The 13151-nt window shown below is 42.0% G+C and overlaps 1 protein-coding gene across 1 annotated transcript in view; it reads right to left on the reverse strand.

The window, feature by feature from the left end:
• Positions 1 to 13151, reverse strand: part of OSTF1 (osteoclast stimulating factor 1) — a 31036-nt gene that overhangs the window by 11974 nt on the left and 5911 nt on the right. Inside the window, exons 2-4 of the mRNA XM_064176544.1 lie at positions 10353 to 10399; positions 9673 to 9723; positions 9526 to 9589 (exon numbers count right to left, since the gene is read on the reverse strand). Of these exons, the coding sequence (XP_064032614.1) occupies positions 9526 to 9589; positions 9673 to 9723; positions 10353 to 10399 (162 nt within the window). The remainder of the gene's footprint in view (positions 1 to 9525; positions 9590 to 9672; positions 9724 to 10352; positions 10400 to 13151) is intronic.

Here is a 13151-nt window from a genome sequence, read left to right on the forward strand (position 1 = left end):
GGGGGGTTGGGGGCTCCTCCTCCTGGGGGTAAATTAAAAGACTGAGCCCTTGATAAAAGTAAAACTTGGATGCCAGGAGGAGGAACATGAGTTTTTAGTAGATACTGGAGAGGAAAGATCAAGTATTAGACAGGTACCCCAGGGGTACAAAGAAGGAAAGGAGACTGTAAGGGTAATTTGGGCTAGTGGGGAAGGGGTTGAAGTACTAGTTATTAAAAAAGTAAGGATTAGGACTGGGGATACGATCATTGTGCAAGATCTACGCTTTGTACCTGAGGCAGGATGTAACTTATTAGGCCGAGATCTCCAGATCCAACTGAAAATTGGAGTGGTTCCCACAGAAAAGGAAATGGTAGTAAAACTAATGAAGTTAAAAGATGAGAAATGTATAAACCCAGCAGTGTTTGCCACAGATGATAATTTTGGAAAATTACATATAGAAACAATTAAAATAAGGATCACAGATCCAGACTACGTGATAAGGGTAAAGCAGTATCCCATCTCACCTGAAGGGAGGAGGGGGCTAAAGCCTGTAACAGAGAAATTAATCAGGGAAGGGATCCTAGAACCCTGCATGTCAGTACATAATACGACCATACTCCCAGTAAGGAAGAGGAATGGCACCTACAGACTGGTACAAGACTTACGTGCTGTAAACCAGAGAACAGTCACCCTGTTCCCAGTACTGTCAAATCTTTACATGCTGTTGAGTCATGCACCCCTGGAATATAGCAGTTATAGTGTGATAGACCTAAAGGATGCATTTTGGGCTTGTCCACTGGACAAAGAAAGTTGGGATATTTTTTGCATTTGAGTAACAGGATCTGGACACTCAGAGGAAACATCAATTATGGTGGACCATGCTACCCCAAGGATTTACAAAATCTCCTTATTTATTTGGTCAAACCTGGAGAAATTATTGTAAGTATTTGAAATATCTGAAAAGGCAGTTTGGTTCAATATGTGGACGATCTATTGGCAGCAGGAGAGACTCAAGAAAATACAATCAGATTGCTACGTTTCCTAAGTGATAGGGGATTGTGGGTCTCTAAACAAAAACTGCAGCTCACCGAACAGGAGGTGACACATTTGCATAACTTATTGGAAAAGGGATCTATATAGGGCGAACACTCCAAGGGGAGTAACCCTGAACCTGACCCTAGGTGGTCTTGACTCCTCCCCAGGGGTGGGTCTGGACACCACCAGGTGATGTTTAGCCCACTCCCCCTTCCTGTCTAGAGATCCATAAAAACAGAGGGACTTCCTGTCTCTCTCTCTCTGCATCTCTCTGCCACTCCCTGCTCCCTGCATACCACCATCACCATCCTGTTCCTGGTTTCTATTTGTTTTACCACGTGGCCATCACCATCATGGTCAGGTTGTATTTATGCATTTTGTATTTGCTTTCCCTTCCCTATAACCTTTTGTAAATTCCCTACCTCAGATACCCTTTTTAAGTTATTGTTAAACTTTTCTTTTTAACTACTAAATCGAGTGAGATTTGTTTATTTGGGTGTGATTGTTTTTCCTCTCTCCACATCTAATTCCTTTCTTTTGGGAAAGAATGGGGAGGAGGGAAGGGTACTCTATAAAATTGTTATTGGTTCTATCAAATTTATCTGAGTCTCTGGAAATTTAAATTAGAACCGAGACAGAATCAAAGAAATCAGACCATCAGTGGGTCTCAGAAATATTAGCCCTTCCACCTCCCCGACCAAAAAGGGAAATCAGGTGAGTTTTGGGTTTACTTAGATAACCAAGTAGACTGGATTTTGGAGTATACTCACTTGGTAAAATGTATGAAAAACTTGCATCTGATACCATTAAATGGACACAGGAAAATGATGAACAGTTCAGTAAAGTAAAAGAGGCACTGGTCATAAGCTTGCCAGATTTGAAATGTCCTTTCCAGTTATTTTTAAATATAGAAAAACAGGTGGCATATGGAGTTCTTACTTGGGACTGGGGAGGTCATCTCAAGCCTGAGGCATACTTCTCAAAACTACTAGACCCTGTAAGCTGCAGCTGGCCCACTTGTCTCCAGGTCGTGGCCGCCACAGCCTTGTTTGTCAAAGAAGCTCAGAAACTCAATTTTGGAAAAAAATTTAACAGTATGTGGCCCACATAGTGTGAGAAGTATTCTGGAGCAAAAGGTGGAAAGGTGGTTAATTGATGCCAGAATACTGAATCATAGAATCAACCAGGTTGGAAGAGACCTCCAAGATCATCCAGTCCAACCTATCACCCAGCCCTAGCCAATCAACTAGACCATGGCACTAAGTGCCTCATCCGGGCTTTTCTTCAACACCTCCAGGCACAGTGACTCCACCACCTCCCTGGGCAGCCCATTCCAATGCCAATCACTCTCTCTGGCAAGAACTTCCTCCTAACATCCAGCCTATACCTCCCCTGGCACAACTTGAGACTGTGTCCCCTTGATCTGTTGTTGGTTGCCTGGCAGAAGAGACCAACCCCCACCTGGCTACAACCTCCCTTCGGGTAGTTTCAGACAGCAATGAGGTCACCCCTGAACCTCTTCTTCTCCAGGCTAAACAACCCCAGCTCCCTCAGCCTCTCTTCACAGGGTTTGTGTTCCAGGCCTTTCACCAGCTTTGTCATCCTTCTCTGAACATGTTCCAGCACCTCAACATCTCTCCTGAATTGAGGAGCCCAGAACTGGACACAGGACTCAAGGTGTGGCCTGACCAGTGCTGAGTACAGGGGAAGAATAACGTCCCTCGTCCTACTGGCCACACTGTTCCTGATGCAGGCCAGGATGCCACTGGCTCTCTTGGCCACCTGGGCACACTGCTGGCCCATCTTCAGCCTGCTATCTAACAGTACCCATTCCATTACATAATGGGGAATTTAAATTTGTCATAACCTCAACAACTAATCCTGCCCAGTTCTTGTATGCTAGTCCTGAGAAGATAGGAACATTAGAACAAGACTGTCTAAGCCTTATGCAAATGCAGACAAGGTCTGTGAGGATTTAGAAGAAACAATTAGAAAAAGGAGAAAGACTGTTCATAGATGGATCTTCTAGCTGCAAAGAGGGGAAGCAAAACTCAGGGTATGCTGTGATAAACGGGCTAATCATGGAGGTGATCAAGAGCAGACAACTGAGCTCAGCTGGTTGGCCCAAGAATGTGAGCTATATGCACTCCAAAGGGCTTTGGGGTGGCTAAATAATGACGGAACGATTTATGCAGTTTCAATATATGCTTATGGGGTGGTCCATATGTTTGGCAAAATCTGGAAAGAGTGAGGATTAATCGGTGCCCAGGGGAAGGGTTTGATCCATGTGAAATTAATTGAACAAATACTGTAATCACTGAAGGGGCTTAGTGCTGTAGCTGTAGTACATGAAAAGGGGCATCAAAAGTGGCTGGCCTTCCAAATAAGAACAAATAATCTGGCTGATAAAATAGCAAGGGAAGCAGCAGAAGGAGGGTAAATAAAGATATCTGAAGTTAAGATGGACACAAGGAAACTAACACCAGAATCAGGGGTATTTAGTCCCACTGAGTTAAAAGTAATAAAGGACTTGGGGCAAGTGAAATTGAAGGAAAGTGGTTTCTGAACAATGGACAGGAAATGGTTCCCAAGCCTGTAGCAAAGAAGACCTTGAAAAGTATCTATGAATGCACTGAATGGGGAACCTGGGCTCTTTGTGATAATTTTTTGAGAAATTTTGGATGTATTGGAATTGCTCATTTGGCTAATCAAATTACCCGTGACTGTCTGACTTGCCAGAAGGCAAATAAGAAGGTTGTGTGTGAAGTCCTTGGTGGCGGAAGGCAGTTAGCATACAGGCCTTTTGAAAGGATCCAGGTTGATTACATCGAATTGCCTCAAGTAAACGGTGGAAGTATCTCCTGGTGATAGTGGATCGGTTAACACACTGGGTGGAAGCATACCCTACTGCCAGGGCAACTTCCCAATTTGTGACCAAAACGCTATTGGAACAAATCATCTCTCGGTTTGGGGTAGTAAGGGCAATTGACTCAGACAGGGGTAGGCATTTTAGTTCTAAAATCATCAGTGACTTGACCTCAGCCTTACGAATTAGATGGGACTATCATACCCCCTGGCACCTTCAGAGTTCAGGACAGGTTGAGAGAATGAATCAGACCTTAAAGCAAATATTGACTAAACTAATGGCAGAGACATAACTGTCATGAGTGAAGTGCTCATCCCTGGCCTTACTGAATATTAGAACACAACCCTGCATAGACACAGGGTTATCTGCTTATGAGATGCTATATGGGTTACCTTATTTATTTCTGGAAGGAAGGGTCACACGAGAATCGATGGACACCACCCTAGCAATGTATGCTAAAAGATTAAGGGAAATGAAGGTCCAAGGGTTGCTAGCCCAATCAGTTCCTTTGGGGTTTAAGATTCATAAGGTTGAACCAGCAGACTGGGTCTTAATAAAAAGCTGGAAGGAGATGACTCTAACCCCTTGTTGGGGAAGGCCATCCCAGGTTCTCCTGACTACTGAGACAGCCATTTGAATAGCTGAAAAATGGTGGACTCACACCAGACAGATCAAAGGATCAGTTGGCCCACCTTGGAGTTTGAAGGTGAGATCTGACCCAGGGAACTTGCGAGTCCAGGTAAGTAGAACCTGAATCTGGCCGATTTACCACACTTTGGTGTTCCATGCCTTCTCCAACAGAACAGAGGGTTGGGACTCTATAGGTTACCCTATGCAGAGATGCCCTCTGAAGTCAGTATATTTACATTAGCAAAATTCACAGTGGGAATCCAGGGATAATAAGAGAACAGATGGGTGTCCTAATCTACTGCATTGTGCACCCCGAGGGTCTGCATAGTTGGGGTAGATGTATTTGTAAGGTGTATAAACTGTAAGTGAAATTACATATCTTACCTCCAGTGGCCATACTGCATTAGATATTGTAAATATCTCACTAAAGATAGATATAGAAAGGTGGAGGGAGCAAAGATAGAGCAATCTCTGTGATTGAGAATGGCTGTTAGCTAATGAACAGTGTTCGAAGAAGAATGAAGTACAGAACAGGAAGAGTGACCCTAGCAAATAAACCCAGGAGAGGCAGAGGGCAAGGCCAGATTGGTGCACTCACTCACCTATGATCTGCCTGCCATGAGCAGCAACCTCATGATGACAGCGCATGGGAGTGGGACCCATACTGGACGTCTGCTACTTACGCTGACGTTTGGGGTCTCTAAGCCAAAAAGCAGATAATTGTACAGCCTGCACTCAAACTGTTCGCCAATGCAGCATGATAACTTGAACACTGGTTTACCATAATATTAGAATTATTGTGGGGTTATAGGGTTGGGATTCTGTATCAAGAAATGGCCACCAGAGTGATACATGAAATTGCCACTATTGCAAAAACTTGTTTATAATTGTTACTGGAATTCAAGTAAGATGATGTTATAACAAAACAAAAACCATCCATAGGCGGGGGCTTTCAAGTAAGGAGTACTTTTAGGTCTAATGATAATTGTGTTGTTGTTTATACCATGTTTACTACCTCTCTTCACCTCTATTATTAAATGAAGTTTCACAGTTCGTGGATCAAATAAATAGAAGGCTAGATTTATGATGAATAAATTTGAAAGGAAAACATGAATCAGTAAATGGAAAAACAAGAGGGGGATTGTGATAAATAGGGGGAAACAAAAGCGGGGGAGATGTGCTGCCCTGGGATGGACAATTAGTGCGGGAACTGGCGGGGTTTTTCTTACTGTGCTTGTGCCAAGGGAGGTCAGAGTCAGGAAGACACACAGAGAAGACCACCAGAGGTGACCAGATGATGCAGATGTATGAAGGATCTCTGATGTAGCAAGAATTTCAGGGACTTGTTTATACACTCGATGCATATGCACGAACTGAGTCTATAAATGGGACAGGATGTAGTGTGCCTGTGGCACAAAGTTGGTAGAACACAGACTCCCCTTGTGACATTTTAACAAATAAATGTTATATTGTCTTTGGTACTGTCTGGTTTGAGCCTGAGATCATTTATAATACGTATGCTTGCCTCATGCAAGGCCCTTGTCTTCCCAAATTTGGGTAAAGCAATGCCACAGCTTCACCTAATATTGTTAGTTCTGGTGAAGTGCCATTCTTCCTGGTTAATAGATCTGTTTATCACAGTTGCCCACTGGACCAATTTAGATCCTCAGGCAATTGATAAGAGTAGGTCAGAGTTGTAAATAACTTGCCTTGTTGCTTAATATCAAGCTTTGTTGCCTTGTCTACCCAGAAACTTTGCCATGCCTCAGTACACCAGGGAGAAGCACAACTACCAACACCTTAGGCAAGAAGCCTTTGCCAAAAGCTACCCAAAACCATGGCCAGTCTTAGCATCAACAACCCTGCCAGCAGGCAGAAACCTGCTGCTGTGTAGAAGGGTAAGACCAGGAGAGCTAAGTACCTCAGGAAGCTGTATCACTACAGCCTGCAGCTACAGCTCGCAAGCAGAGAAGACACCGCTTTGCGAATCAGACTTCACTGTAGCCTCTGCACCAAGACAAAAACCATGCTTGCCTGCACACCTATGAACCTCTGTACAGAGCCCAGAGCCCTATAAGGCTACCTTCCGCCCAAGAATGAATCAAGACCCAGTCAGAGGACCATGCAAACCCCAGACACTCTGTTAGAGTCCTGGGGAAATTGAAAAAGCTTTTACCAGTTACCGTATCGATGACAGCACCCCTCCAAGTGTTTTGAGTACTGTTAAGCACAGCCCTGGTAAACTCCAGAGAACTCAGGTCATGAGTAAACTGACCTTATGTCCTGGAGTCCTGTACCCCTAAATTACTCTCCTGCCCGGACTTTGGGGGGAAAGGGGAAAAGCTGCCTGGTTTCCCTCCCCCCTCGCCTGCCCTGCAGCCGTGAAGGGGGTGAGGACTGCCCCGTGAGTTCCCGCGCTGGAGCCAGGCTGGGATTGGCCGTGCGCTTTCGCGCCTAAGGTGTGGTAACTCTGCCCTTTGTCTAGCGAAGGTTGTAAATATTGGGGTCTTCCCATCTTTGGGGGTTCCCGCTTTGGATTTTGCCTGTGCCTGGACGTATGTGCCTGCCTGAGCTCCCCCACTCTCCTCGCCTTGGCTGCAGAGATCTTCAAAGGGACTGTTCCCTATTGACACCTTTGTGAGCCTAACGATCCTTAACGACTCTTAATCGTTCACTTGCAGCCGCTGAAAGGTGGAGAAAGACAAACCATCGTGAGTTATTTGGCTCAGCTTAACTTTAGTAAGAAACCGCTATTAATTAATAGCTAAAGCCTTTTCCAACTTCTGACTTCCAAAATAGTCAGATTATCGATAGTATCCCTGTAGGTAATTCTCATGCAACTGAAACTGCTAATTAAACTAAATTAATCTTTGTATATATAGTTTTGGGGGCGGGTTTTTGGGAAATAAAATTAACTATTTTTGTGTAATTTCCCGACTTGGACACATATTAATTCCTGCCTCCGCAACACCTTATTCCTATAAAGCCCCTTTGTAATTTAAGTTCTTTGCTTTAGCTCTGTCTACTCTTTACCTTATAGTTGCATTTAGCCTCTTGAGTCCCCCTAGAGGGTAAGCGGCACAGTGCACTGCAGGAATCTCCAAAAGTTCGCTGTTTTGCATTTTGCTAGTTTCGCTAAATTGTTTGGAATTGTCTTAACGTTGCCCTATGCACTGTACATAACCTCCAATCTATTTGCTCAACCAAGCACAAAATACCCTGTAAGTAATTTAATGGTTTTAAAAATTAATAAGTATAAATAATTTTGATATCAGTCTTATCATACTTTATAATTTAATAACAATCACATCATTCTGGAAGCAACTCTTCCCAATTACCTCAATAATACTATAAACTGAATTAGTAAATTGTTGCATTTATTTTAAACTTAACACATTTCAGTGCTCAAAAGAAATCTGAATGTAGGTAAGCATGTGTAAACTATTCTGTTTGTATATAAGTAACCACCTCTTGCAGACTGCAGTAACAGAATCAGCCTAGAAGTCACAAATTAAAGTGAAATTTCATATCATGGTCTCAGTGACTGCACTGCAGGCTTCTAATTCATGTACTTCTACCAAACTACATGTCAGGGCAGGGTAATCACACCATTGCATGTCCTAGTGAAAAAGGTTCAAAATAGAGCAAGCACAATTACTGAAATACTAGCGGTTTGTATGCAGTCTGTTCATGTGACACTGTTAATCTCCACATATTTCCTGGGAGAGCTTGGAAAAATGGTGCTGACTTGTCTCTACTCATGGCTTTTCAAAGTGATTTTAGTTGAATAAGAAAAAAAAATTTCTATTCAGTCTAAACAGGCATGGGAATGTGATGAAAACACTTGACTATGAAACTGCTTATGACAGATTACTACTATTTATTCATTAGTGATGTATGTTTATTAAGTGACATACGTATGATTACCAGGAAAGATGTAGCTTTCCTTACTTAGAGGTAGGCCACTAAGGCCACAAAGCCAGATTTCTGGCCTTGTGAAGGGGGTATGTGGTCAAAACCAAACAGATAAATACACTCCCTTGGTTTCTCCCTGAGCCCTGGCCACTCTGTGAGGAGAACCCAACCACGATGAAGTCAGATGTTTCCACATTTGAAGTGACATAAACTTTTTTTATTCAACAGTATAAAAAGCTGGATGCTCTTGCAATAACTTTGGAGACAATCTATGGGGGACACACTGCACAGAACCTCCCAACTGCCAGGAAGGCTTCTCTGAATCCTCTAGTGGGGATGGTCAGCTTAAACTGATAACACGTGGGCTCCCCAGTGATAGCATCTGGACAATAGTAAAGTATTACTGCAAGTGGTGATGTATCTTTCTTATTCACTGTAGCTAGCCACATGTAATAATGATTAGGTGCATTACCTTGCTGTATTATTATTTTGCTTGTTCCTCTACTGCTTTATAAGTAAGTAAAAGTTTATTACTTTAGCTTGGTGCCAGTGTCCTTTGTACTGACCCTGTCAATTTGCAATACAGGTATTTAATGTGATGCCATCCTCAAGAAAACAATTTTCTGTGGCTGAATATATCAATTTAAAGGTAATAAATAACAAACAAAATAGCCCTATTTCTTAAGTGAAAAAAAAAAAAGTGGATATCTACAAAATTGCTCACAACCTATTTTAGCTTCCTTTTCCCATGCAGATTACAATACTAGAATTGATTCTCCATTACTGTAAGAAGCCACCTCACACTGTGTCTTTCCCTCAAAACGGGGAACCTTTATGGCTGTTACCTGCAAAACCAGAAGTATGAACACTCTGCAAACTCAAGATGTGTCTAGCTTATAAAATCACATGATAGCCTGCCCATGGCTGATGTATACTTATGACTGATAGTCCAGACGTATGCTGAAATACTCTGCTGAAGAACTGTTCAATGCCAATATTGTGATGAGTTTTTGAAAATCAGTATATCAATTATTTTCATTTAGTGATTTCCTTCAACTGTGAATGATCTTACAAAATTAAAATATTCCAAACATTACCATAATTGCTTGGAATTAGTCCAGTTCTCCCTTTGCAAGTTCCTTTCCACCAATTTGTGTCACTCTGTAGAGAAAATGGAAAATATTTCAGAAAGGATATGCTGCATCTCAGAAGTATTCAGTCTGTATGGGATGTATTAGACTCACCATGTCTGATATGTAAATGATATCTCCTTCCTCAAAGTAGAGCTCATCTGGCTTTAAAACAAAACAAAACAAAAGCATAAACAAAAATCTGAACTTAGGTAAATCTGCACCTAGGTAGAATAGACATCTGGATAAAGCAGAGTACACGCAGCTCTTCTTTCAAAAGAACAGCAACACAGATTCTCTAGCAGAAAACAGTTTGACAGTCTTTCATACTAGACTTCAACTTGCCTACCACTACCTATTCCAGATGGTGGCATTCCAGAAACTAAATAAAAAGACTGAGACATTTCTAATAGAACACTCTGCAACAAAAGCAGTTAAATGCATCTAAGGTTTGTTAACTTCATTCCCTTTTTGATTGGTCCCAGATCATCAAATCTCTTCGTTCTCAGTTACCTTTGTTGTCAAAACACATATATTGATGATCTTAGATTGCAGACGAGACTGCTACTAGAGATGAAAACATGCTGCTTTTAAAAGAGCTGGACATGAAAAACTAGAGTGATGATTTATCAGGCATTTTTAGTCATATTAAGAACTGATATACATCAACAGACATTTTCACTGTCAACACTGCAGTAAGTCTAAGAGGCCAGCCGTAGCAGAACTGACAAAATGCTATTATAGACAGGATTAAAATTAAGCTTTTCAAAATCCTAAAATCTAGACGTACTTACCGTTCTGGGTTCAAATGTATACAGGGCCCTGAACACTTTCACCTGCCCTAAAAAAAAATAAAAAACAAAACACCAAAAACTATCAGTATCATGCCCTCTAAACACAACATATACATACAGCACCCACATCCAATCAAATTCCTTAACCCTTAAAGTCGCATGCTCAATTAATTTGTGCTATGTCTTTGTCAATTAAAATCATACTGAGAAGACTCAAACCAGAAGCACGAGTTCTGAAACAAATGGACCAACTGAGAATCTGAATGTAAGATGTCTCCTGCTCACACTTAACATGGCTGATGAGCTGAAGAAAGTGCCTTCCTGGATATGCTGGGTAACAGAGAAGGACTTGTACAAGAGCTAACAGTTGCAGGCCATCGTGGGATTAGTGATCGTGAAGTTTTCAATTCTAAGAGAAGCAAGGAGGGGCTCAGCAAAACTGCCACCCTGGACTTCTGTGGGGCAGACTTTGGACTGTTCAGGAGACTGATTTCCAGTGTCCCTTGGCAGGCTGTACTGAAAGGAAGATTTCAGAAGGGCTGGGCACTCCTTAAAAAGCAACTCTTCAAAGCACAGAAAGTGGCCATCCCCATATGCCAGAAGACAAGCCAGCAGAAGAGAAGTCTGGCCTGGCTGAATGGAGAACTTTGGCTGGAACCCAGGGATAAAATTAGAATTTATGGTCTTTGGAAACAGAGAGAGGCCACTCAGAAAGAGTACAAAGAAGCAGTGAATCTATGCAGGCAGACAACTAGAAGGGCCAAAGCCCAACTACAACTTAATCTAGCTACTGCCATAAAAGATAATAAAAAAGTTTCTACAAATACATTACCAACAAAAGCAAGGCTAGGGAGAATCTTTATTTTTTGTTGGATGCAGGAAGAAACAGAGTGACTAAGGATGAGGAAAAGGCTGAGGTACTTAATGACTTCTGCACCTCACTTTTTAGCAGGACTAGTTGTTTGCCCGGCAGCCAGCCCCTGGAGAGGAAGACAGGGATGGGGAACAGAACATCTCCATAATCCAAGAGAAAATGGTGGGTGACCTGCTGAACCACCTACATACATATAACTCTATGGAGCCAGATAGATTACACCCAGGAATGCTGAAGGAGCTACAAATGTGCTTACAAACCACTTTTCATCGTTTATCACTGATAAGAACTGGTGCTGCAAAGGTTTTTGCCTGCTTTTTGCTAGCTATTATCCTTATTACCCAAAAGCCTACCCAAAATAGCAATCATTTCAGAAAGTTAACTTAAGAGCCTTAGAAATGTCAGTTTAAAGGCACATATGTTGATGGGCTTGAGAAAAGATGATACACAACTATATCATCTGCCATTTTGCAGCATACCCCACAGTCCTGGGGTTCTTAATAGAGTTTTTTTAACTACTTCTTGACATTCCATAGCAAATGCCATGCCATGCCATTTGTTTATAAAGTCATATTCACCAAGGCATAACAACCAAGGAAAATAATTCTGTAGTTCTATGTCTCAGGGTTTTTTTTGGGTCGAAGTGTATGTAGAAGCATAGCCATAAAACTAATCTATGTAAACTTTCCAGATTTTTAAATACATGCAGACAATATCTACATAAGTTTTGGTCCAGTTTCTAATTGTATTCCATGCTTCTCCCAGATCGTATTTTTTTAATGATACCACAGAATTACTGGCTTTACTGGTTCTGTCTCACACACATCCATTTCCTATAGACAAAAAGTCCAACACTTCTCAGACCTTTCCCTCAGAGCTAAATACCTGCACTGTGGCAACAGCTAAAAAGGATGAAACGTCTGCTGTTACTCACAAAGAAATGATGAACAAGGACAGCGGACAGTAGATGTCCTACATCTGAGAGATTCAGAATGAAGTGTCTGAACTGCAGCTGGGGAGAAGTAAAACAAAACAAAGCACCGAAAAGAAGTGAAGTCCCCACTGTTTAAACAACCATCTTCCACTTCTAAGTACTGCCTGTTACAAAGTGGAAGTGAATACAGGGCATGTCGACCAGAGGGAAGGAAGCACAGAGAATGTATTAAACAAACGAAAAAGCCTCAGAATCACTTCAGGGACATGTCTGAAGGAATGCGAAGTGTAGACTGGTGCCAGGGTAAATGAGAAGCTGAGGTAGCCCAGGAACAACCATGGAATACATCAGCCAGTATCTGGAGAGGCAGTAACAAATAGCATTTGTCTACAGAAAATCAGAATTAAGGATATTCTCGCAGAAGATGTATGTGCACAAAATTTCACCAACTAATTTTGACCAGTAACACAAAGACTGGTTTCACTTTTACGGAACTCGTTTGTGTCCCCAAGAGCCTGCAGTTAGAAGAGTGTTTGGGGTCAGAAATGAAAGTTTAAAATTCATGTTAAAATCAGACTAATCAATCTTCTGATGTTCTTCTCCCATTAGAGCTGCTAATCATAGCATAACTCCCCACATACACATGGTCACATTTCATAGAATCATAGAATCAACCAGGTTGGAAGAGACCTCCAAGATCATCCAGTCCAACCTATCACCCAGCCCTATCCAATCAACTAGACCATAGCTAACAGAAACTTTTCTTTGACTACAAAAGGATGTAGTGGAAAGGATGGTGCTGGTCTCTTCTCACAGGTAAAAAGTGATAGAACAAGAGGGAACAGCCTCAAGCTGTGACTGAGTAGGTTTAGACCGGACATTAGGAAACACTTTTTCACAGAAAAAGTGGTCAGGCATTGTAATGGGCTGCCCAGGGAGGTGCTTATCAACCCTGGACGTGTTTAAAGGTCATCTGGATGTGGTGCTTGAA

Source organism: Pogoniulus pusillus, chromosome Z (genome assembly GCF_015220805.1).
Source record: "Pogoniulus pusillus isolate bPogPus1 chromosome Z, bPogPus1.pri, whole genome shotgun sequence".
NCBI lineage: Eukaryota > Metazoa > Chordata > Aves > Piciformes > Lybiidae > Pogoniulus > Pogoniulus pusillus.